Source organism: Astatotilapia calliptera, chromosome 6 (assembly GCF_900246225.1).
Source record: "Astatotilapia calliptera chromosome 6, fAstCal1.2, whole genome shotgun sequence".
In the NCBI taxonomy this organism is placed as follows: Eukaryota; Metazoa; Chordata; class Actinopteri; order Cichliformes; family Cichlidae; genus Astatotilapia; species Astatotilapia calliptera.
The window spans coordinates 20,829,763-20,855,211 of NC_039307.1; the positions used below are offsets into that span (position 1 = coordinate 20,829,763).

The window sequence follows — 25,449 nt, forward strand, 5'->3', positions numbered from 1 at the left end:
TGAACCTTGTAAATACACTTTGATGTTTGTTTGAGAATCTTAATGAGCAAAATCATATTAAAGATGCATTCTGATTGCTGCAGCATGTAATTTATTCAAAGAAGCCCGCTTTATTGATCTACCCAGGCAGCCTGGCCTGGATAGATCAATAAAGCATAAGTCTGATGTATAGTAGTTTCTGTAGCTCAGAAAATGTTGAACTGAGGTTTTGGCAAAAGAAAGTAGTTACTGAGATCATAAATCAAGAGAAGTGCAGGGTAATTTTCTAATGGACTTGTATTCAATCACTATCTTCAAGGATGTAAATTTGAGGCACTTCTCTTTCAATCCTGGAGGCCACATCTTTCTTTTACATACAGCCTCTGGGTGTTCCTTGTTTTACGACTGCAAGGCGTCTATTCTAATCTCTGAAGAGCGTCAACAATTAAAGATCCCTAAACTAAAACCACCATGGAATCAGATAAACACCAGGTGGCTTTCTCTTGTTTATGGTTAAAAGGTGTTGTGATTACAGCTAAATAAGATAAATGTCAGCACTGATAAGACAGCACACTAGCAGTCCAATCTATGCCTTTCATTTTGCAGTACCATAAAAACACCCAAACACTTCCTGAATTAAACATGAATCCTTAAATTAAAAGCTGTTCCTGAGCATAATTTGCAGGATCCCAGGTTGTTCACGGGTATCTAACACGACTTACGTTTTGACAAAGGGGTCAGAGTAGCCGTTGGAGTCCATGGCGGCCAGATGGGCGCAGCGTATGATCCCAACCAGCAAGCAGCCCTTCTCCGTGTTATAGCACAGTGACACCAGGATGCGGCCACGCTGGGGACACAAGAAGCTACAGTGTCAGACAGAGCACCTGTTTCCACTCTGATATTTCCCTCTTCAGCGAATAACCACAGCGGGAAATCCTGCGGCCGGGTCAGCAAAGTTTCTCAAAACACTTGAAATACTTTCACCGTGTAGGATATAGCGTGTTAGCCGAGAGGTTTGGAATTAAAGCTCATAATTAAAGGTCTTATCTGGGCTGGAAAAAATGACACTGCTGCCTTCTCCTTTTAATCTCCAGGTTGAACCGTAAGCCGAGTCTAATCAGAGACCAAAAGCTATTAGCCTTCGTCTCTGGAATCACAGAGAGACGTGAGATAATCACCACCAGGGGAGGAAAAAAATCAGTGTAATGGCAGTGGTACTGGTCTAAATTACAAACTGTAGCTTCTCTATCAAAGGTCATGCCTTAAACATATATACTGATTAAAAACACATAATTAAACTTCCTCTAAGATTATGGAAGTAGATGACAGATTAGGATTAGGACTGTTGGAAGGATAAATTGCATGAGACATGGGAGATTAATAAGGCAGTGGGTCATGTTTTAGTTAAAAAAAACAACGATAATGATAAAGAGGTTGATATCATTACCTCCTCTTCTGCAACTAGCGCTCCCTGCTCCTGTGTTTGATTGTTAGTTTCTTTATTCTGAAATAATAAAGACAGGAAGAGAGATCACAGTGCATAGTACATTGCATTTTTCTGTAATGCTCTAATGTAACTCAGTAATCACATTGCAGTTCGTAAGCACATCATTGAGACGTTATATTGCATGTAAGGAAAAAAAGTGCATCTGTCAGCATTGATGGTGCTTTACCAGATGTGCAAGTGCCATGTCCATAGACACAGTATTGCAGATGGAGGCTTTTGAACTGATAACAACCTGCATGGTCCCTCTTCTCTTTAGTCTGTAAGGCGTGACGCTCATGTTTTCCAGAAATAAATTCACATTTGGTTTCCTCTGACAGAACAGTTTTCCACTTTGGCTCAGTCCATTTTGACGGGCTTAGCGGAGATAGCAGTGTTTCTGGGTCTTGCTCACATATGTCTTCTTTTTTGCATTATGGAACTTTAACCTACACTTTTGGACAACACATTAAATTTCCAGAAGTGTTGCTGAGTCCATGCAGTGTTTTCCATGACAAAATCTGTTTTTAATGCAGTGTCACGATGATCACAGTCATCCCGTGCTGAAGCCTTCACCCTTGCTCACAGAGATTTCTCCAGATTCTTAGTCTTCTAATGAAGCTTATGCGTAAGTTCGAGACGGCTGATCGACTGTCTCACATCTGTCTGCTCCCAGGTGTTGCCGGCTAAATCTAAGCTTCTCGTCACTTCCACTTTCCCACGCTGTCAAGCTGTTTGTGACATCAAAGCTCTAGTCCAATCATCTTTCTCCGCTTTAAATCTCACTGCGCATCTGTCATTTCCTTTGCGGACCCCTTCGTGCAACCCACATCACCTAAACCTTCTTTCTATGTGAAGACCATGCACATACATAATAAATATCACATATTTGTCCACACAAACACGCACACAGAGTAATGTACACATACCTGTGCAATTCTCTCCAGGCCCATGTTGTAGCGTTTGCTCTCGCCTTCTTTCAGTTTCTTCAGAGCCACTCTCACCTCTCCGATGAATTCATTTCGTCCTAGTCTGTCCATGTCACAGACGCACAGCCTTCAATAGACAAGAGGTGCAGGCGAATTAGTGGCAAGTTTTCAATCCCTCTTGCAACTGTGCTGCTCTGCCCCAAAGTCTTGAAGCAAGCAAATAATGCACCAAAATATCCAAATGGCATCTGAACAGTGCATCCGCAACACGAGATCAGTCCACTGTGTGTTTTGGGTTTTTTTCTCATTGTCTTGCGCCCATCAGACATACCACTCCCATGTAAGAGGCATAAGATGTTTTAAAAAAAGCATTTTCCACAGGAGCTAAAAGAAAAATAATGATGCGTGCTGGCACATTAAATCTACAGGGATCTCCTGGAATAAAATCTTTAATCTCTCACACACACATTGTTTCACTGCAGAAATCATGGATTTGTTTGTACGTATAATATGAATCAATGTATAGCTGCCTCTATAGTTTATTTCTCTTTAGATGCACTCGGAATTTAAAGCGAGACAACTAAATCAATAACTTTGTCTCTACTGCTACAAAACTGGTTCTGTAAAATGATTTCTTCCACCGAGAGCACTTATTCAAACTGATGGTTATGTTTGATAGAAAGCGAGTTTTTCATCAGCTACAGTTGAGTCTTCACAGCCCATCGCCCGCCACAATTCTCTCTCTGCTCCGATATTCCCAGAGGGACTGTAGCTGCTTCACCTCTTTCTTCACTGTCTCATTCTAAACCTCTCTCGCTCTCTCTCTCTCTCTCACACACGCACATTCTTCACACACACCTTCCCCCTCTTCCTGTTCTGTCCCTGTCCTGCTGACATTTGGACTTTTGACATGCTGGTTCCAGTCTTTTAGTCATAACGGATGAGTATCTCTAGCAGAAGCTTCAGAACAGCTCTGACTCACGACCACGGCTGTCAGATGATTTATGTCCCTTTGCTCTGTCATACATGTAGGGTGTCTGTACTGAGACAAAGGTTGGCGGGCAATGTGACACCATTTCTGCTCAAACTTCTTCTGTGATGATTTTTCTTTCATTTCCCCAGTTTAGGAGTTCCTATAAAACCAAGCAGATGCTGGTAGAATCTGTTCAACCTCTTGTGCCAAGTTTGGTTTGATATTCTTGATAAAATCCACCACATGAGAGTAAAATTAGGGTTTCCCATTCATTGTGTTAAAAACAACTACGAAGACTGGCACTAAAATGGCTTTATACTGTGCTGTGAAAAAGTCTAGAAGCACCATTCGTTTTTTTATACTTTGGTAAGAAAAGGGGAAATAGGTGCAGTGATTTATTGAAACATGTGCAAACATTCATTGAAATATGGTATATAAGGCAAAAAAGATTTACAATACTTGTTATACCAAAAATCTATTTTTGGTATAACAACCTTTATTCAACAGGGCCTGACCTCCCTCAGACAAGCTTTTGTGTAATTTGGTTAAGTAGTGTTTCCTATGATAGTGTCGTCTGTCCAGACGATCCCACAATGCATCAATAATGTTGAGGTCCCGGCTCTGGGGAGGCCAATCCATGACTGATAGTGTTCTACTGTGATTCTTTCTGTCCAGGTATTACACAGTGGCAGTATGCAGGATCACTTTCATGCTGAAAAATGAAGCTGTTGGTGATGAGATGGTATTTAATAGTGGTTCAAACTGCATTTTTCTGCATTCATAATTCCATTAGTTTAGACAAGATCCCCAACACCACTGGCTGAAATGTAGCTCCGCTGTGTCCACAGATGGCTGTACACACTCACCCTTCTCCTGATATTGAAGATAATCTGAACTAAAATTTTTAAATTGGGATTCATCACTCCATCGGACCTGTTACCACTCATTTTTAGTCCTGTTCTTGTGTGATTTGGCATACCTCAGCCTTTTCTTTCTGTTTCCCTTCATTAAGAATGGCTTCTTAAAAGCCAGCCCTTCACTGAGATAGTTTCTAATGAGGCTTCAGCAAACTGAAAGGCCAGATGTATCTTTCAGATCCTGTCTTAGGTCTTTGCTGCAGGTTTTCCAATTTCTTAAGGGTGTGCCTTTCAGATCGTGTTCATCTGCTGTGGTTTTTATGGCTGCCACTTCTTCTTTTGTCTTTCATTTTCTACAGATTTTCTGACGACACACTGCACACAGTGCGGAGATATGCCAGGTTTTCAGCTAATGTCTTTTTGGAAATCACAGTTTTGCTACATAAATACTATTTTCTGCCCGTCGAACTGTGTAATCGTTCACATTTCTTGTAATTCTACAAATTACTGATGTGTTTTTGTGACATCTAGTTAGTGTGTTTAAAGATACAAGATCGAGTTAGGTGACTTTTAATGCTTGAATGATTCATAGGTCAGTATTAAGTGGCATAAAAAACACAATTTCCTTATCAGGGTTGTCAGGTCTCTGTGTGATAAAAACCAGCCGATTAAAATGAACCCAAAAACAGTCCAGATCGTATTTGAGGCAGGAAAACTCTAAAATGACAAGTTTGATCTCATAATGAAGTCACAAAAGCAAGAGTTATTACAGCTCTCTTCTATTACAGACATTAATCTTTACCAGTATTTAGTTTTAAACAACAATTGAAGCACAGCATTCACGAGGCGTTGTCTGTGTAAACTTTCATGGCTGTTGATAGTTCAGTTTAAAGCCAATTTATAAAGCTGAGTCAACTCCAACAACAATATCATCACCACCCAACATCTAACACCCAGCCAACATATATATATTTTTTACTCCTTGATCATATTTGTACCTGACTGAATCTCATCTAAGCCACCTGTTATGGCAATTTCAGCCTCCATCTAATACCAAATCAAGCCACAGATTTATTCCTATCTGCCCACATCCGAGGACGGTGGAAGTCTATTATGAGGCAGAGGCATGGAGAGAGAGAGAGGAAAGAAAGTGAAAGGAGACAGACTCGAGCTGGCACTGAACTCATGTTTGTACTCCTTTAACACGCACGCACGCACGCGCACAAACACACCACATCTCGTGATACCCGGCTCTCATCACACCTCCACATGATCAATTTCTCTGCTGATCATTCAGAGCCTGACAGACGTTTCAGTTGTAAATGTCAGAAGGACTTTTGAAAGATTGTCCCCAAGGTATGCATTCATGTTTGACTCATCGCATTTATTTATTTTTTGTGTGCATTAAAATGCACACAAGAGTGGTGTCATTGAAATAAGGGGCTGGATCGTGGTATCACATTATCATTCTCACTGCTCTCTAAATTATTAAAAATACCGCCTAAAGGCAGATTCACACTGCGGCAACTGATGGAGAAATTTTGGGCCTAATCCCACAATCACGTGGCCCCGCAGTGATAAAACAGGCTGAGTCTGTCTCATCCTGAGAATTCAAAAGGAAGCAGATATATCTATAGCGAACTATCAGCGCTGAAGCTGTGCAAAAATGATCTCAAATGTCTTACCCTTCCTGACAATTTTTGCGAGTCATAACCTGTATAAATAAGTGGCAAGGTTGGAGGTTTTTCCAGTCTGTTTTACTGCAGTGGACTTTTCACTCAAGACGAAAGCACCTCCAGCAGCCCGCCGCACCAATTAAAGGATTAGCTGGTATGAGGCCAACCGTAAAGTCTGGATTGAGGACGTTAGTTATTAGTTTACTCAGCTAGTTCATTGTTAATAACAGAATGGACCTCCAGCAGCCCTTAGAGATACAGTCTGCACACTGAAGCATTGAGGCGTTGCATAAAGGATGTAAAGAAAAAAACAATAACGCTGAAACAACTTTGAGGGCTTTTTCAGAACTGTCTTTAATTTAGCCGTTCCCTTTTTGTATTTTGCCTTAGCATAATGGTTTTATATAATCACACTTAGCGCAAATTATTGAATGAAAGATGAAAAAAAGAAATAAATGCATAAACCCACTCACTGAAGAACTCTTTTTTTATGTCCTGTTCTACAAAGAGCAGCGCAGGAGGATGGACTCTCACTCCCACTTTAGCACCATCAGAAGACGCGGTGCTTAAAATTTCCATGAAATCAAAGCCCATATTTGGTACGTGTACAGGGTTTTTCTGCAGTGGCCATGTAATGCATTCACATCTACTAACTATGGCTTTATGCAGTAGCTTTTAGTGGTTAAGCTATCCATTCCTGCACTAGATTCTGACTAAGAGGGATTCACAGCAAATTTCCTTTTGCAACAGAGTCAGATAAAAAAAATGACAAAGCAGCAAAAAGCAATCATGGAAACCCTGATGAATTTGTCACAGAGGTTATCCCATTGGTGTTTTATAGCTAATCATTTCCAACCCCATAAATGCACGACTATTATACACGTATATATCATACGTCTCTAGAGGCCTGGCATTAATATGTGTGAGAATTCATGAATATTTCATGCTGATTATGTCGTAATTTGTTCACAATCCGCTTTAACTTCTGCCAGAGCAACGTCCTCATGGTTACTGCAATGTGGTTGTTTTTGCACAAAGTGCACACCACCTCACTGTTTTTGAGGCAGTGTGATGATGGGCAAATGTGCCATCCTCAGTTATTTTCAACTGTTTCTGGGCAAGAAAAGACTGAGAGGAGTAATTAAATGTAAAAAGAAAAAACCCAGCAAACAAACAAACAAAAACAGGTTTTGCATCTGTTTCACTGACACATTCACCTAACAAGCAAAAATCCCAGGCTATATCCTGGGAGGAGACACAAATCCCTTTGGGGTTGCATCAGGAAGAGCATCCGGCATAAAAATCTCAACATGCAGAGCTGCCTGCTGTGGAGCCCTGCGTGAATATGACAGCAGCCAAAAGTACTTATTTATCTATTTATTTGTTTTTATGAGCACCTGGTGGTAAATAACATGCTGCCACTACCAAAAAAGTGGCAGTAATGCACACCTACAAGCTTTTGGCCAATCACTAACAACAAAAAAGTAAAAGTAAAATATGTGTGAAGTGGCGAGACACTACAGCCATCAAACAGAAAAAGACTTGTTGGTTCAGAGTGAACATCAAGTTTGATTTTCTTCAATCACTGCTGAAGACTAGAGCATTAACTTTGGGAAATCCTGATACCCCCTTTTTCCTTTTCTCCAGCTGTGCCCACAGCATCTGTGAGCCAGCATCCTCCAAGAGCGTGAGCCTTTCTGGGATTTTGGCTTCCTAAGTAGATATTTGGCATGGAAAACTACAGAATCAAGTAACTAAATGTCACTGCTTCATCTGTCCCGAGTGCCAGAATGCTGATGCAACCCAGTTTGACAGCTACACAATCCAGAGCTCCTTCTGTCTGATACAAACTCCTAATGTTTTTTGCTCCAGATCTGCTTATTCATGAATGAGTCGAAAGCTCCTCATCAGGTAAATCACCTGAAGCACTGTCATTAACACAATACTTCCAATTTCAGAGCAAACGCAGCTATCAGCTAAACCTCCTTCAGAGCCACTGTGCTCCTGTGACATCACTGTGCCTCGGCTCACTCAACGTAACAGTGAAACACTTTTTTGTGAGGATAAATGAGGAGGAAAAAGACAGCTCCTTCTCTTACTTCAGCACTATAAAAAAACAGAAACAAATTACTCTGTCACTGCAAGCTGGAAACAAAAAACAGCTGAATTTATATAAAGAAATAAGTAAGAGCTTCCCATTAGATCAGAGGTCTACATACTGCGACACTGTGTGCCCAAAAACTGAGGTGACCAGATTTTTTCTTCACTCACAGCACGGGTATATTTCAGTATGACAATGCCAGTTTTCATCCTTTTTCACACATTTGGCCCCCACAGAGCCCAGACCTTAACCCCTGTGAGAATCTTAGGGATATGCTTTAGGAGAAGACCTTACGCAGCAGCTCTGAATGGAAATAAATGTTGTGACACTGCATAAGCTTATGGAAATGATGCCAGAGTGGATGCTCGCTGTCATCAAATATGAAGGCGGTCCAATGAAATATTAGGGTGTGTGACTTTTGTTGGCCAGCCAGTGTAAATCAGGTCTCTCTATAGCTGCTAGACATGAGAGCACAATGGCAAACAGCTGCTTAAGGAGTGGACCAACGACTGTTACATAACAATCATGGGCTACACCATGTTAACACACTTAAATATAAGGGACTATAGCCTTATGACAATCTACTGAATCAATATGAAGACTAGTTTGTGCAGAACAAACATGCCAAACAACACAACTTTGTATCACGTATCAGTTTGTAACACAGCTATGCGACTTTACTCGAGTGGTTCGCTCTCACCACCCTCACGGCGCCTCCTTTTGGCCGCAGCTGTTTTCAAAGAGTCACTCGCTGTACATTACCCGCTCGACACCAAATCCGCAGACAAACTCAGTTACTGCAGGTTTAGGACTGCGTGGACGTAATCCTTGCGCTTACATAAAAACACATCACTTAAACACAGGACCTATTGGATGTGACAGGACGGCCCAGTTTGATAGTGCACTTTGCACTCTCCAGGCCTTCGGGCGAGTCTACGAGAATGCCGAGTCTGGGCAGAGTCCCTCCCTCTCAGCAGTGCACAGAGCACAGGGATCAAATACTACAGCATCCCCAGCAGAGCAGATGCAGCAGGGCACAACCCCAGCGAGTAAACATCTCTCTGGGGATCCCTATCTGCTTTCCCATTCTCTGACTTCTTGCCCCTTTCTAGGGAGTAATGAGAACAAAGTCTGTTTATTGTCTGAGGTATTGTGCTAGTGCCTGAACTCATCCAGAGAGACACTGATCCAATTTTAAGCCTCCCCTTCTCCTCCGTTCTCCTTACTTTCAGACAGTGTCTCATTTACTGTCTCATATATATTACTGTCCTCGTTCTTTCGTTTCTTTGGCCACCCCTTTTGAGAAAACTCCTCCCCAGCTCTCTACTCGTTTTTTTGTCTTCATTCATCATTTCATCCATCTTACACTCTACTCCAGCTACTCTCTCACACTGCCAGTTGACCTCTTGGATTCTCTGCGTCCCTCTTTTCTCTCGTCTTTGTCAGTCTTGGCCTCCCTAGTTTCCTCTTCCACGCACCCTCATCTGTCACTCGACATCATTCGCGCTTTCCCCCCTGCTCTTTTTGTTGATCTTGGCAGCCACTTCTCTCTCTCTCTCTCTCTCTCTCTCTCTCTCTCTCTCTCTCTCTCTCTCTCTCTCTCTCTCTCTCATCATCATCATCATCATCATCATCTCTTGCTTGGCACTGGTCACACTCCACCTCCTCCTCTTTCTCATTTTGGCAACCCAGAGCCCCCCTGCTGGTCTGTGGCTGTGAGCTATGTCCTTGAACAAAGGTCAGGTGGGTTTCCTCTAGTTTGAGGGGCCTCTCCTCAAGCTGTTGTTTGCATGTCAAGCGTGGGTTTTTTGTGGCTTTTTTGGGTCGGGAGAGTAAATGTTTTTGTCTCAAACGTACACGCTCAAGGACATTTGTTGTTTGAGTGTTTGTGTGTGTATGTGTGTTTTCTGACTACATGCAGAGGAAGGGCCATGCATGATCTTTCCTGCCAGTGATTGCCCTTGACATGGACACAAGAGGATAAGCAACACACCTGACTGCCAGCCTCTGTGTGTGCTGAGTAGATGGGACTCATGTGCATGTGAGTAAATGCACTTCCCTGTGTGTGCATGCACGAATGCGTGCATAGCTTCTCCGCTGCATTTCCACAGGATAAACAATGCTATCCAAACCTATTATGAATCCTCTGACTAAACTGACACTGATTACATGTTCACAAACAAAACACACAAAAAACTCTGCCTCTGAATCAGCGCACAGACGGGCACGCGTGCGTCAGAGTTTTTGGGCCAAGATGGCTACGTTTGACCTCAATCACTCCGCATGCAGGACGATGTGGGAGGAAGGAGGGCGGAGCCTCCTGGCAAAGCCAACACCTGGGCAGTTACTGCAGCAGTAGCAAGTGGAACATTTGGCTGGTGTCACTGGGCTGGAATAATGAATTACAGTACCTGGAAAAGCCCACTGGGAAGCAGACTGGCTGTTGGCAAGTCACTGGAGGGTTTCAAATTTGGGTTTTCATCATTCGCATAATAAATTTTGGCTCTCAGGGAGGGCGGCGGTGTAACAGCAGGACTGAAATCCAAAGCTGAGTGCCTACCTGAGCGTTTTGGTGGTCATGTCTGCTGCAGTGATGCCGTGATACACCAGCGTTTCGTTCCACACAGGATTCAGTGTGTTTTTCAGGGTTTTTGTGCGTAGTTTGTTTGCCTGCAGAGGAAAAGCGAGACAGATGAAAAGAGAGTCACAGAAAGGCGAAGACCTAAAGAACAAACAGAAGAGTCAGGAATGTTCAAAGGGCAGGAGAGCAAATTCAATAGCTCAGATTCACATAATACAAGAAAAAAATAAGAGAGACAATAGATCAAGAAAAAAGAAAGTGAAAGAGTGGGGACGCATCATTTTTCACTGTCCCTTTGGACATCACAGACATCTGCTGCCTGGGCTATTAAAAAAAGAAAAAGAGGTGAAAGCACGCACGGCTACCTTCACCTCACCTGTCCGTCTGCTTCCTTCTCAACATGATTAGAGAGTGCATTAGCACCAGCCAGACCGCCAAAACAAACACCGCGTCTCAAACGCAACACGACACAGCAGCCAATTAAACCGTGCAACACAATCATCATGAAAAATTAAACCTTTCCAGAAGAGGAAATGCTCCCGAGCTCCTAATGGCTTCAGCAACCATAAATAAAGTTTGCATCTACGTGCTGCCTCGCTTGTCTTCAGGGAGTTCTAAGCTTGTTTGATTTTTATCTCAGGTTTAATCAGGATGCTTATATACTTGTATATATATATGCATATATGCTGTATTTGGATTGCATCCCATAAAACGTCTTCAATTTCTACAAACAAGTAGGACCATGATGAGACACTGGCAGAACGAACTGACGGGTTAGTAAAGTGCAGATGTGTGTTTTTGTGTATTTTCTCCCTCTGTTGAAAAAATACATTAATAAACAACAGTTACTTTGCATATTTTAATTTGACTGCAAGTCTTTTGCTTAATGGAGTATTTTTGTGCTGTTGCTCTTCTTTCACCACTGCAGGCTATGCAAAATTATACTGTATGTATGTTACAAATACACATTTCCCTCTTAATACCCTCCTGCTCGTGTCTGAGGCGTGTGTGAAGTCAGATGCCTTAACTCTCGTCCTCTCTGCCACTGTCAGCTTCTTGCTATAATGCCTCAGGGCCAGAGGCTGAATGCTCCATGCCATCTTCTTTCTCTTTGTCTGTTTTTGTCCCCTCGTCCTATTGTTCTGCCTGAGCAGAAATTCCCTCTTCTCCCCTCTTGCCTCATCTCTGTCTCCTCCTCTATTCTCCGTGTCCTGCTGGAAACATCTGGCTTATCGACCGCACTCGGCTCTTCAGAAGTTGGTCGATCGAGGAAAACAAGTGTCTTCGATTCGTGTCATTTGTTTGATTCATCAATGTGCGAGACGAGCCACGCTTAAGCAGCATCACGACTTGCAGCGGTGTTTCACCGCCTGCCGTGTGCGTGCCAGCACAACTCAGCAGAACAGTTATTTTTGTAATACTCATCACTTGTTTGCGCCCGGATCAGGTTTGGTTTCTGCTCCATCTTCAAACAAAAAACTAAAAAAAACACCACTTCCGTCTCTGTCACTCCCATCCTCCGTTTTCCTTCTGTACTCCTGCCTTTTTTTGTTTTGCTTTGTTTTTAAATGTTTTATCAGTAGCACTCCATCTGTCCACCACACCACCCCCATCTGTCTGCATAGATCATTTTACATACTTCATACTCCCTCTTCCTCAGTCCCTACTTCCCAAAGCTCTGAATGAATATTCTTTTCATGTCGGTTAGTAATGGAGAGATGAAGATAACGGTGACCATCACAGACGTGCACTAAGAACTACAACTCTATGTGTGTGTGTAAGAGAGGGAAAGTGGGAGCATCTCTGTGTGGTTATGACTAAATCCTTAGCATGTGTCAGCACATGTACAAGGTCACGGTGAGCATGTGTTCTTGTTGTGCACTCGACAGCGAGGGAAGGCGCGCTTAGCTGTCTGCTGGTTAAAGAGTGTGTGTCGGTGGGTGTGAGACAGTAGGAAAGGAAGCAAGGAAACGTGCCGGGGCAGAGGAGAGATACCCCCCACCCCCATGTGGTGGGTATTTAGCAAACAGTCATTCATGGATACTACTCATTGACGCCGTCTCTGCGTCCCTCCACCACCGCCTATACCCCCCATCAACAATTGCCTGTTGACGTGAGCCGTGTAACAATCCTCCCTGTTTCCATGACAACCACCTGCTGCTGTCCTCCCCTCATCTGTCTTTCCCTCTCTCCCCCCTGCCCTCCCTGCCTCCACTCCCCCCTTTCTTCCTCTCCTCTCAGTTGTCTCCCTCTCTGCACACTGTTGGTATTTCAAGGTCAAAGAGGGTCACAGGCAGATAGTGAGATAGAGACAGAGATAGGGCTGGCGAAGTGGGGAGGTGAGAATTACAACAATGGGACAGAAGACAGACAGAGGAAGGCTGGAGGACAAAAATCCCCCAGACGTCGTTATGGCACCTTAAGACTTCAGACGTTTGCCTTGTTCGGGCTGTGCCGCCTTCATCGTCTCCACCCGCAGCACTTTCATAACCTCATTTGGAGTCAACTTTGAGCCAAAATGGCCGACAACAGGTTGTATTATGGGGTTGCTGCTGTTGTGGCAAGCTTTTTCTTCCCTGCTGCTTGAGCTGAAAACAAGACAAGAGAAGTCCAGTGGACCAGAACGTGTTTGCGCTCGATAAAGAGGAGCACCGGACGAGCCACATTAAGCAGTAACCAACTGAAACGCTCCCTGCTCGTTGGATTGAAGCGACACACACACAACAAATTAGCTTGCTCCCATGTTGCATTTTTGTTTTTCAGGCTTTTGACCTCTTCATGATGTTTCATAAGGAAGAATCCACAAGGGGGGATTTCACATAGAACTGCATCTGGGGGTTTTTTTTTGGTTTCCTCAGTAAGTGATCTACTTCTACTACCAGTTACTGCGTGACATACAAGCTCAACGACAGTTAGTAACTGGGACATCCCAGCGTGGCGGCATGTTACGATAATTGCTGTTGAGGTAAGGGTGAAGCAGTGACCTTGCTAGCCCCAGGGAGAAGATGCAGCTTGACGTATGGATCAGCCAGCCCATTGGAGTCCATGGCTTTCAGTCCCTGTGGACACAAACAGACACACAAACACACAAGTACTATAGTGTCAAAGGTGATGTCATGGTGCCCTCCAACTATTCACACGTAACTGTCAGGGTCAGAAAAAGACAGCACGTACGACGGACCTGTTTGACAGCAGTCACATCTCAGTAGTTCTTCTGGCGGTTTTCTCCCTCTAGGCTAGTGTTTTCTACCTCCTTTGTAATGTCCTCAAGGGAACTGTTCAGTGAGATTTGTATAATTGACATCATGGGAGTGCGTGCAGCATGCAACGGACGGCTCGTGTCCTTGCACGATGACCAAAATGTGTCTGCGAGAGCAACCTAGCAACATTATCCAGCATTACGTCGCGCTGTGAGATGATTTAGTCTTGAACTGACAAGCTGCCGAGGCTACGTGGCAAATTTGTTTCCCTACAAAGGTTGAGAGACAGGAGTCTGACGTCTTCTGCAAACGTAAAAGCATTACAGGAGAATTATTTTCACTGGGCCTTCAAGGAGGATTACGCAACGGCACACATGCAGACACACAGCCTAGTTATAAAGAAGATTTTACAATTGCGCGTACCTTTGCCTTGTGAATAGTACAATGCAGACAGTTGTTTTCTTGATCAAAGAGCAGGTTGAACTCCAGCGTTCCCAGGTAGGCTATAAAAAAGAAGAAAAACAACCACGCACAAAACACACCAATTACTGTCAGTAAAAAGCAGAGACACGTTCAGTCTAACACACACTCAAAAGCTCTGAGTCATATTTGTAGCAGATGGGCTCTTCAAAATACGATGCTGCCTAATATGAATTGATCTGTCTTGTTTGATTACTGTTTGGGAAAGAACAGAAACCAGAGCCCTGCTATTGCAGCGCGGTGTAATAAATCATTAGAGCCGCTGTGTCACATAAAGTGGGAGTGACAAACACACAAACACAAAATGCTTCACTCCACAATTACTCTGCAAGCATATGCTGTGCTTCTGAAAGGGGAAGGGGGAAAAAAGCAGAAGCTCAAATCAAGTAAAACAAGATAATGTTCCACTCTAAACTGCATAAAACAGCGTTGTTTTTTTATGCTGCGGTGCTTAGTCATTTTCGCATGAATGAAAACCCCCGACTTTGAACTTCGAACACAACTTTCCCCACCGCAAAACTCACTGTCATCATCATCAGAGTCGATCAGCTCCTCCCTGTCACCCTCATTCTCCCCTCTTCTCTCGCCATCCTTGTACCCTCCGCCCGTCTCCCCATTGAAAGTCTCCTCTTTCAGGATCTTCTTCTCCCTGGGAGGTGGCGGCGTGCAGGGGTAGTCGTGGAAACGCGGGAAGAAGTCTGAGATCTGTGGGATGGGGAGGATGGGCCCTGGGCACACGTTAATGGCAAAGTGCTCCTGCATAGAGATTTTGACCGGCGAGGGCGGGGGCGGGGCGATAGAGTGGGGCGTCGCCGAGGGGGAGGAGGCGGACGAGGAAGGGGTGGAGGCGGAGGAAGGGGGGATGGCCAGGTGGGAGGTCGAGGGTGGCGGTGGGGGCTTGGAGACACTCATGTGGACTGTCAGACGGGACTGTGGAATAAAAATGGAGAAGTGAAGCGGAGAAGGACAAAAAAAAAAGGTGAGAAAGACAAAGATAATTACACGAAAACACCGTCAGCCTCCTCTGACTCTGTCACACTCCACTTTGCAGGGGGTCAGCGGTTTTCAAAGAGCACACTGGTCTCGTATTCACATGGAAGGATGGGTGAACCCATCACTAGTGGGCACCTTCAAGCAAAGGTCTGAGTCCCCTGAGATGCATTCAGGCTGCACTGAGATGCAAGAACTCTCAGATCTCTGAGATCATTCAGACCACATTCGGAGCTGGTCTGGGCTGTTTCTGTTAGCACTATGTAAGGAGAAAGTTTACCTTTCTGCCAGAAATGCTTTGTCTCTCAAAGCTTTTAAAATTTTTTTTTTTAATATATCTTTCATTATTTTCGCTTCTTCAGTTATATACAGGCACCAAAATAGGTAGATATAGCAAAAAATAAAGCCTGCGGTTTAAACCCACCTTCATTTAAATGTTTACTGTGTCTTCCAATCTCTGCGTGGCAGAAAGCCACTGAAGACAAACTTTTCCCATGAGAAATGTGCCCTGCACCAGAGTGAAGGACCACTTACTCAACCCACACCCTCCACATAAGTGGATCCAGCTAGTATTTATTTGTCTTCTTCTTTTATTTTCTGGCAGACTATGCACAGGGAGCGCGTTGCTGCCTCCCACGGGTTAAAATCAACACTATATTTCCATGTGTTTATTTGCATATGGAGCAGGGAGGTGAAAATCCAGTCACAGGTGGTCATGACACGCATCTGCAACATCCTGTGAAAAACTGAAATGTGTTCCTGTTTTAATCCACTGATGAAATCCTGACCTGTCAAAAGCCAAAATAGAATTTGCCAGAACCTTTGGCACTTCAAGCATGACTCACACATTGTGTCAGCACCGAGTCTGTGCTCTGAATGAATATTCAAATGCAATGCTGTAGAGTATGAACAAGAGATGTCACTTGTGTATCGGTTCTCAAATCCATCCCTTACCGCCCTCTTTTCCCTCTTCTCTCTCTCATCTGCAACTCCCCGGAGCAATATTTACATAATACTACTTGGAGCCTTTCTCAGTCCTTAGCATATTTGTACCTAAATGAAGCATAATGACTGTTTCTAGACTCCATCATCATTAAGCCAAATGCTCTAATTTCCTATTTTCCTGGCAGTAATTAAGAAATACTGAAGATGTGCTATCTCATGTACTCCCACGGTGCTCTTGAGTCTTTAATATTTCAAGATCCTGTTTGATTTTATTGGTCACAGTAAAAAAAGAAAAACAAAAAAACCCAACAACAACAAAAAAAGAAAAACCAACTTCAGACTGTTTACTGTCGCTGTCCCAGATTAAAATGCTAAATATAAAAATAACTCCATTAAAGAAAAAACTGGCTTAGTGTGTGCAAAAATATACAGATGCACTTCATGAACGAGCATGACGAAGTCACTGTCGACAGCCACATCACAACAGCAGGTCATGTGAGGATGCACGCCAGTCGTCATCCTTCCTATATGTTTCACATGTCCATGATGTCACAGCTTTTTAGATTCAGCTGGTGGCATCTGCTCCTTAATATCTGAGCAGTTTGTGTTTCACACACATCTTTCCAAATAAAAGGGTTTCGCTCTTTAGTGTTTGACTGATTCAACTTGATTCGTTTGTTGAAGGCACAAACGTTTCCTTAACTTGAAAAGTTGCGTGTGAAAGTGCTGAAGCAGTTTTCATTGCGGATGACTTTCCTATTAATTAAAAGTGCACAGAAAAAAACCTAACGCATGTTTCAAGAGCATCTTTCTCTTATCTGTCAGATAAGAGAAAGATGCAATGATAAATCGGTCGAATGGTGTTGCAAACAAGTCAGCATTCGCTGACGGCAGCGGACGATATATATTTGTTGTGTCACATCAGTTTTGCACTGGCTAAATGTTCAAATGTAGTGTGATGAAGACCTGAAAGATTTGTTTCTCTTGGCACAGAGGGGGCGATTCATTAGGGAAAAAACAAATAGACTGAAAATATTCTCTTACCAGCTTTTTGGCCAAATTGTTAACACAGTTGCACTAAAAAAATAGTTTTTCACCCTCAGCAAATGTGAGGCAATGAGTCTGAGTAAAATGCAACTGAAATAAATAAAATCAAAGGTTTATTCATGCAAATAATTAATTAATAAGGAAAATGTAATTGGTATAAACTGAGACTGTAATCAAGCAACATTCACTTGACCAGATTCCATTAAATGTAAAATTTTGTAAGAAAATTAGATGAAAAAATTGCATGTAATTAAATTAGTTAAAGTCAGCATTTCAGGCTTTTTTGGTTTTTTTTGACTGTGGGCTGACCAAGGGTCTACAACTCAAAGATAGTTCACGAAAAACAGAAAATCATGGAAAAATTCGGAATCGTTGCCATTTTTGCATAACAAATGACTTAATCAGTCTTGAAAATTGTTATTGATTATTGTCCTGTCAATTTGCACACAGAATAACTGATTGATTGTTTCACCTCCTTTGAAATGAGCTCGAGCTTTAATGAGACTTTGCGGGAATGTCGTTCGATGTCATCTTTTTTCACAGTGAGCTTAATTTCTCCATCTACATGAGTCAGAACTCGAGCAAAAATCAGCAACGGGGGGAAAAACAAAAACAGACTAACAATGCCTTGTTTTCATCAGCATTGGTGTAGCTCCTCTCCAGTCTACGGTGAAGCTCCACGCACAAACATTCACGTGCATGTGAGGCTGAATTTTAACGCACCTCTGTGTCAACACCTTAACTCGCTTTTGAACTTGCATCTGTAAGAGCATCCCGCATTCCTGACCATACTTCATTACACACATTTATTCACACCCTCAACACACATAAAGACCCCAAACCGCCTGTCCCCGTCCTCAACAACTACACTCATTCAGTCACTCACGCCGCTCTTACGTAACAGCACCTAAATTCGCTGCTTGGGAACCCGCGTTCAAATGTTCACTTGCAGCATGTTGCTTGCAAACTCATTCGCTCGCGTCCTTCTACATACTGAGACGCGCACATGCGAGCACATGTGCTCACACACACACAGACTTCCAGACACTCGTACACACATTCACAATTATAGCCACCCTCAAAAAAACATACCCAGGGACAGTCTTCATCTGTGCCAGCACTCCATCTTGCCTGCTCTCACATCCTCTGTCTCTCACACTCTGTGGAGCATGCAGACCAGCTTTGAGTCAATATATCCTTCTGTACTCTCTCTCTCTCTCTCTCTGCTTTCTCCTTGTCTCTGTTCATCGTTTGCTCTCCTCTCCCCTCCCTCTCTCCCTTCCCCTTTACTTGTGACGTATGTGCTTAAAATCCACATCAGTCGTTTCCAGACTGTGCATATAGTACTGTCACTCACTTTCTCGGCAGTGGGGAGAAATCCGGGTAAAAAGGCAGGCTTGGGAGGGAGAAGTGTTTGTGGGGTTTTGACAGAAAGGGATAGAGAGGGAGAGAGAGTGACAGACAGACAAGAAGAGCAATACATCGGGACAGATGGGGAGACAAACAGACATACAGACAAACACAAGGCAGTAGGAGCAAAGACAAACACACAGAGACGCATATATATATATATATATATATATATATATATATATATATATATATATACATACAGTACATGTGGAGGGAAATGGGTGTGAAAACACTGACTGCACACAATAGGAAACATTACTTTAGGGTGGGAAAAAGGGGGACGGGGGCACTAGCTGAAGGACACAGAAAGGAAATTAAATTCAACGTGTTGACTGAGCTCAACAAAACACACCGCCAACCATTAAATTACACTACCAGATTACTTTGTGTGGGCTATGACTACAGCCAATATCAGACAAGCATATGTGTGTGCGTGTGTGTTTGTCTGCATGTGTCCAATTCAAGAAGAGCTGATAGTAACGGCTGCCACCTGCCACAGTAATAAAATGAATCAAAGGCAGCAACGCATCAGTAGCAGTGGATTTATGTGGGATGTCACTGATGGAAATCAGCGATGGACACAAGGATGAGCAAGAATAGGACTGACTGAGTGCGTTAAACCCTGCAAGTTTATGAGGTTTTTAAAATTAGAGGGCTTATTAGCATTAGAAAACTCCAAATCAGACATGTATGTCGATTTTTGTGTTTTATTTGTTGTGATAATACTTTTTTAACCCCCAAATCCTATTTTCTAAGAGGTTCAACATGCATTTAGACCTGGCAGTCATCCAAATGTATGAAATAGTTTATACTTTTTAGTCATTCAAAGACCTTAAGGCATAAAATGTGAACTGTTTGGTGCAATAAAAATGTTTTATGGTCCTGTTTGGTTACATTATTAAATTATCTTCAAAGCGACTGGTTAGTAAACTTTCTGAAGTGGATTTTAATCAAGTCAAAAGAAAAGAGAATATCTGAAGGAAAAATTAAAGGAAAGATAACATTTTGTAAATGTTAGCATGAGGAGCATTAAGGTCGATGGGACATGCAGCCAATATCAATAAAACACGAGGCTTTGATAGGAGGGGTGAAGAAGGGGCCATCTCCAGTATTCTAAGGAAAAGGGGAGAACAAAGATGGAAAAATGGATATAAAAGAGAAAATATCCAGTCTCAATGAGAAAAATGAGAGTAAACCAATAAACCTGGGTGGCAGCTCTTTGGAATCCCAGCAAAAAGGTTCATGGTTCAAATCCCAGCTGGGGGAGAGTTGGCATGTCCTCTGGTGCTCTGGCTTCCTCCCAGAGTCCAAAGACAAAGGGATTTTAAATTGGCCATGGAAGTGAGCTAGCGATAGTGTATAGCACAAACAACTGCACAAAGACATGAACGCTACATGATGTGTCATGTAGAGTGGGAGCCCATTGGAAGGTTGTTGGTTTGATCCCTGGCTGCAGTCAGCATGCCAAGATATTAAGTTGCTGCAGATGTGTCTGTCGGAGTGTGAATGTTAGATACAAAACACTTGTATAGGCAAGTTGTATAAAGTGCTTTGAGTAGAAAAGTGCTATATAAGAACCAGTCCATTTACCACGGTTAAAATTCGCCTTCAGTCTAAAGAGCTTTGAGAAAAGCATTTTAAAAACGTGAGTATATTTGTTTTGTCTGATATAACTGAGTTTCTTCAGAGACACAAACAGGCTTTTTGCCTTTAAATGACCCGATTTGTTTGAGACACTTATTCCAGCTATGATCTGTATATAAAAAACAGACATAACGTCAGGTCTGAAAAGTCAAGCCAGTGTCTAAGTGTCTTAGCTCTAAATCTTTGTAATGGCCATCAGAGGGCATCTGGTTGTGAGATGAAGCCCAACTGACCCCACTGCTCACTGAATTTATGATCTTATAAAAAATTCCTGATGACATTACAGCCTCAGTAGTTATGCAACAAGTTAAATATGTAATTAAAGTCCTATTCAGATAAAAATACAGAACAAAGCAGGATGTGATTTAGCTTAATTTAGTCTGATTGACGAGTCTCCACCATATAAGCATGCATTCATCGGTTTTCAGTTAGATCCAAGCTTTGTACAAACTAGTGGCTAATATTAGGCTGGCTGCATCCATCATTTATATACAGTCTATGATTACCTCCTATTTCATTGTGATAATCTTGACTGGCAAAAAACCCCCAAGTCATGCTAAGGGTAAAGTGGAGTACTGTGGTCATAGAGCACAAAGTTTATGGTGGATGAGGGGAGCGTCACTGGAGCTGCTGAAAAATTGCTTTCAGGTGGGAGTGCAGCATTTTGACCCTTGTCTAATAATAACAGTGTGTTTATTCTGGCAACCAAGATGACAAGAGTTGTCTGATAGCAGCTCAGCTATTCTCAGAATTACAGAATTACACCTGTCCTATAATTACTAATATATGTAGTAAATGCTGGTCTGAGCTGCACTCAGTGGGTTGGCGTAAACATTAACAATGTCATTTTGCATTGTTAAAAAGTAACAAATGATCAACATCAAGCATATTCAGTTATGTTAATGGTCGGAGGAGAAGAGGGGTAAATGCATGTGGGTGTGTCAGCTCATCCGTTTATAGGCAGATTTAGTCTGGGCATGTCATCACTATCAGGATTACCACATCAATATTGCGTTAACAAACCATTACACTGTTTATTCATTAATTTGCAAGAAGAACATGTTGGCTAAATGAGTTGAAATGAGATAAATGATTACTCAGTGTACCGGTGCCAAAATGAACTATTTTTAAATAGGTGCTTTCGACATGCGCCACATGCTTCGAGGGGCTTGAAATTGATTCTCCTACAGTAAACATCTGCCTGAGTTCTGGCTACACGGACACAAAGTCTTCATGGTGTTGGTTTCCACACAGCTACTCAGCCGTCTGGTGAAAATGAAGAAGCATAGGTGAGCAATTTCACTCCACCCACAGCGTCAGTTATTAGAGTGCTCATAGCTGACCTCCAAAACTCTCAGACGCTCTTCATGTGTCTGTGCACTGTAGTCCACCAGGAGGGCTCTTGCAGCATGTTCAGGTCATGGATGAACAATGAACCACAGATTTGTGAGGCACTTTCGCTGAGTTAGTTTAGCAAAACAATTGCAAAAAAAAGTTTTCAATTATCTGAGTGGTGTCTGGAACACCAGGGGGGTTTGTTCTTTTTATTTTTTATTTTTTAAGCTGGACGGTATATAGAGGAACAAGGTTATAGGAGAGCTATATTGGTTGGCTTTTGTAGGTAGTGTATTTAGGCTATTTAGTTGTGTGGCTGGGGGAGGCATTATGTCTGATGTGGTGGTTAGTAATACCAAAGCACCACAGGGGCCAGTCCTGTTTCCATTCCTGTTTACTTTGTACACCTCAGATATCGAGTATATCAGTGATTCATGCCACCTGCAGAGGTACACTGATGACATCGCAGTGGTTGGGTGTGTTAGGGGTGGGCACCAGTTGGAGCACAGGGAGCCGGTGAAGAATTTTGTCAGGCAGAAATCACCTGCTCCTGAATGTCAGACATTCAGAGATGGCGGTTGATTCCCGGAGGGGAAAAAACTACAGGTGAGGAGGTGAGGAGGTTAAATCAGTGTTCATTTGAATGACATACTGAACTGGTGGAGCAACCGTGATGATGTGTACAAGAAGGGGATGAGCAACACACCCTACTTTCCGAGGAAGCTCAGGTCCTTCAGTGTGTGCAGAAAGATGCTTGAGATCTTCCACCTGACTGTGGAGGCGATTTTACTGTTGTCTGCTGGGGGGCAGCATCAGTGGGAGAGAGCCGTGCAGGATCAACAAACTAATTCACAAGCCAGGAGTCATCACTGGCCAGATTCTGGAGGTGTTTGAGTAAGTGAGGACAAGAGGTCACTGAAAAACTGCTCTCCATCATGGATACCTGTCACATCAGCTCCATTCATCACCACACAAGCAGCGGAGCTCATTCTTCCTCAACATTATTCAGTTATTGATGGCATAAAGAATACTTCAGGAAATCATCCATACTGTTATCAACACTGTGTATTAAAGCTTCTTGCTGTTCTATATCTATCTCTCTATACAAAAGGGCTCTAAAGAACCATTTAAATGAAATGTAGGTTACTATATAAGAAAACCTTTATTGAATCATGTCTAAATAACTGAATAATTTTAGGATTTGTGGGGTTTTCTTAAAATCCTGTTCTACACCATTGCAGATGAAGTTTTTTTTCATATTGTTTGCTCTCCTCAAAGCACTGAAATCATCCATCCAAAACATTAAACAGCCAAAACACAGCCCAGAAACAATGCCTCTGCTACTCTGGATTAATCACAGGCATTGTTTTTCACAGTAACATTTTCCTATGAAAGAAAATGTCCGTGATTTTTACACACTGTATGAGCAAAATGAAGGGAATATAAATGTTTGTGAAACATGAGTACCCTGTATCCAGAATCACTCGATTTGAATGTTATGGCTGTTAAATCTCTGATATCAGCTTTATTTACTTGCATTTCTGTGGCTAGTAGACATCATCAGTGATAAACAGGAAACAACCCAGAATAGGTGTGTGAAGCCTCTGGCTACTTTAATAAGTGCATGCAACATCTCAGGTGAACGTTTCAACCTCACTACTAATTATTTTGATTCCTAAACCAAGCAGCAAGGTAAAATGAAATTTAATAGCTACTAAAAACTGAACCAAGGCAAAAAATTAGTATGACTCAAACACTCTGGATAATAATTGATGGTCTTTAAAAGTGAAATCTCTACCTCACCATTAAGTGAGGTAGACTGTAGAATAGAAGGGCCTCCTTCTTGTGGAAGTTATTTTGGAATAACGTGTGACATTTTTAACTTCTAAAATTAGTTTGAAGATCATTTTATTATACATATATAGGCGGTGGAAGGAATACTTCGAGGACCTCCTTAATCCCACTGACACGTCTTCCGAGGAGGAAGCAGAGTCTGGGGATGAGGGGAATGACCCGCCAGTTTCCGGAGGCGAGGTCACTGAGGCAGTTAAACAACTCCTTGGTGGCAGAGCCCCTGGTGTGGATGAGGTCCGCCCTGAGTTCCTGAAGACTCTGGACGTTGTAGGGCTGTCCTGGTAGACACGCCTCTACAATGTTGCGTGGAAATCAGGGGCAGTACCCCTGGACTGGCAGACCGGGGTGGTGGTCCCCATCTTTAAGAAGGGGGACCGGAGGGTGTGTTCCAACTACAGGGGAATCACACTCCTCAGCCTCCCTGGGAAAGTCTATGCCAGGGTGCTGGAAAGGAGAGTTTGTCCATTAGTCGAACCTCGGATACAGGAGGAACAATGCGGTTTTTGTCCTGGTCGCGGAACACTGGACCAGCTCTTTATCCTCTCGAGGATACTTGAGGGTGCATGGGAGTTTGCCCAACCAGTCTATATGTGTTTTGTGGACTTGGAGAAGGCATTCGACCGTGTCCCTCGGGGTGTCCTGTGGGAGGTGTTGCGGGAATATGGGGTGTCTGGCCCATTGCTACGGGCCATTCGATCCCTATACAACCGTTGCAAGAGCTTGGTTTGCATTGCCGGCAATAAGTCGGACTCGTTCCCGGTGGGTGATGGGCTCCGCCAGGGCTGCCCTTTGTCTCCGGTTGTGTTCATAATTTTTATGGACAGGATTTCTAGGCGCAGCCAAGTGGCGGAGGGCTTTCACTTTGGTGGCCTCAGAATCTCATCTCTGCTTTTCGCGGATGATGTGGTTCTGTTGGCTTCATCGGGTGAGGGCCTCCAGCTCGCACTGGAACGGTTCGCAGCCGAGTGTGAAGCAGCGGGAATGAGGATCAGCACCTCCAAATCTGAGGCCATGGTTCTCAGCCGGAAAAGGGTGGAGTGCCCACTCCGGGTCGGGGATGAGTTCCTGCCCCAAGTGGAGGAGTTCAAGTATCTCGGGGTCTTGTTTGCGAGTGATGGGAGAAGGGAGCCGGAGATCGACAGACGGATTGGTGCGGCGGCTGCAGTGATGCGGACGCTGCACCGGTCCGTCGTGGTGAAGAGGGAGCTGAGTGTAAAAGCGAAGCTCTCAATGTACCGGTCGATCTACGTCCCTACCCTCACCTATGGCCATGAGCTGTGGGTAGTGACCGAAAGAACGAGATCGTGGATACAAGCGGCAGAAATGAGCTTCCTCCGAAGGGTGGCTGGCCTCTCCCTGAGAGATAGGGTGAGAAGTTCGGCCATCCAGGAGGGGCTCAGAGTAGAGCAGCTGCTGCTCCACATTGAAAGGAGCCAGCTGAGGTGGTTCGGGTATCTGACAAGGATGCCCCCTGGGCGCCTCCTGGGTGAGGTGTTCCAGGCATGTCCCACCGGGAGGAGGCCCCGGGGCAGACCCAGGACACGCTGGAGAGATTATATCTCTCGGCTGGCCTGGGAACGCCTTGGTGTTCCCCCGGATAAGCTGGAGGAGGTGGCTGGGGAGAGGGAGGTCTGGGCCTCTTTGCTTAGGCTGCTGGATGGATGGATGGATATATATATATATATATATATATATATATATATATATATATATATATATATATATATATATATATATATATATATATATATAAAATGCAGTTAGTCAAGATTTCCTGTATCTTGCTTTTTATTTCCTTCACCAACATGCTCTCGGCCCTCCGTTCACATACAACTCAGTTCTAAAGAGTTTGTTTCTCCACCCGAAGACATTTTAAATCCTGGCCGGCACAGCAGCTCCAAAAAGTCTGGAGGCCACAGATTACAGCTTAAGTCTGTAATAACTGAATTATTTCCATGGTTA

The 25,449-nt window shown here is 43.3% G+C and overlaps 2 protein-coding genes across 2 annotated transcripts in view; both read right to left on the minus strand.

Moving 5' to 3' along the window:
- doc2g (double C2-like domains, gamma) overlaps positions 1-18,481 on the minus strand; it is a 38,376-nt gene extending 19,895 nt beyond the window's left edge. The window contains exons 1-8 of the mRNA XM_026171078.1: positions 18,334-18,481; positions 14,784-15,189; positions 14,203-14,282; positions 13,564-13,638; positions 10,559-10,668; positions 2,392-2,518; positions 1,427-1,483; positions 702-826 (exon numbers count right to left, since the gene is read on the minus strand). Coding sequence (XP_026026863.1) covers positions 702-826; positions 1,427-1,483; positions 2,392-2,518; positions 10,559-10,668; positions 13,564-13,638; positions 14,203-14,282; positions 14,784-15,171 — 962 coding nt within the window. The 5' untranslated portion in view covers positions 15,172-15,189; positions 18,334-18,481. The remainder of the gene's footprint in view (positions 1-701; positions 827-1,426; positions 1,484-2,391; positions 2,519-10,558; positions 10,669-13,563; positions 13,639-14,202; positions 14,283-14,783; positions 15,190-18,333) is intronic.
- The window catches only part of LOC113024198 (MAP/microtubule affinity-regulating kinase 4-like), a 597,794-nt gene that overhangs the window by 95,807 nt on the left and 476,538 nt on the right, over positions 1-25,449 (minus strand). The gene's annotated exons all lie outside the window — the stretch shown is intronic.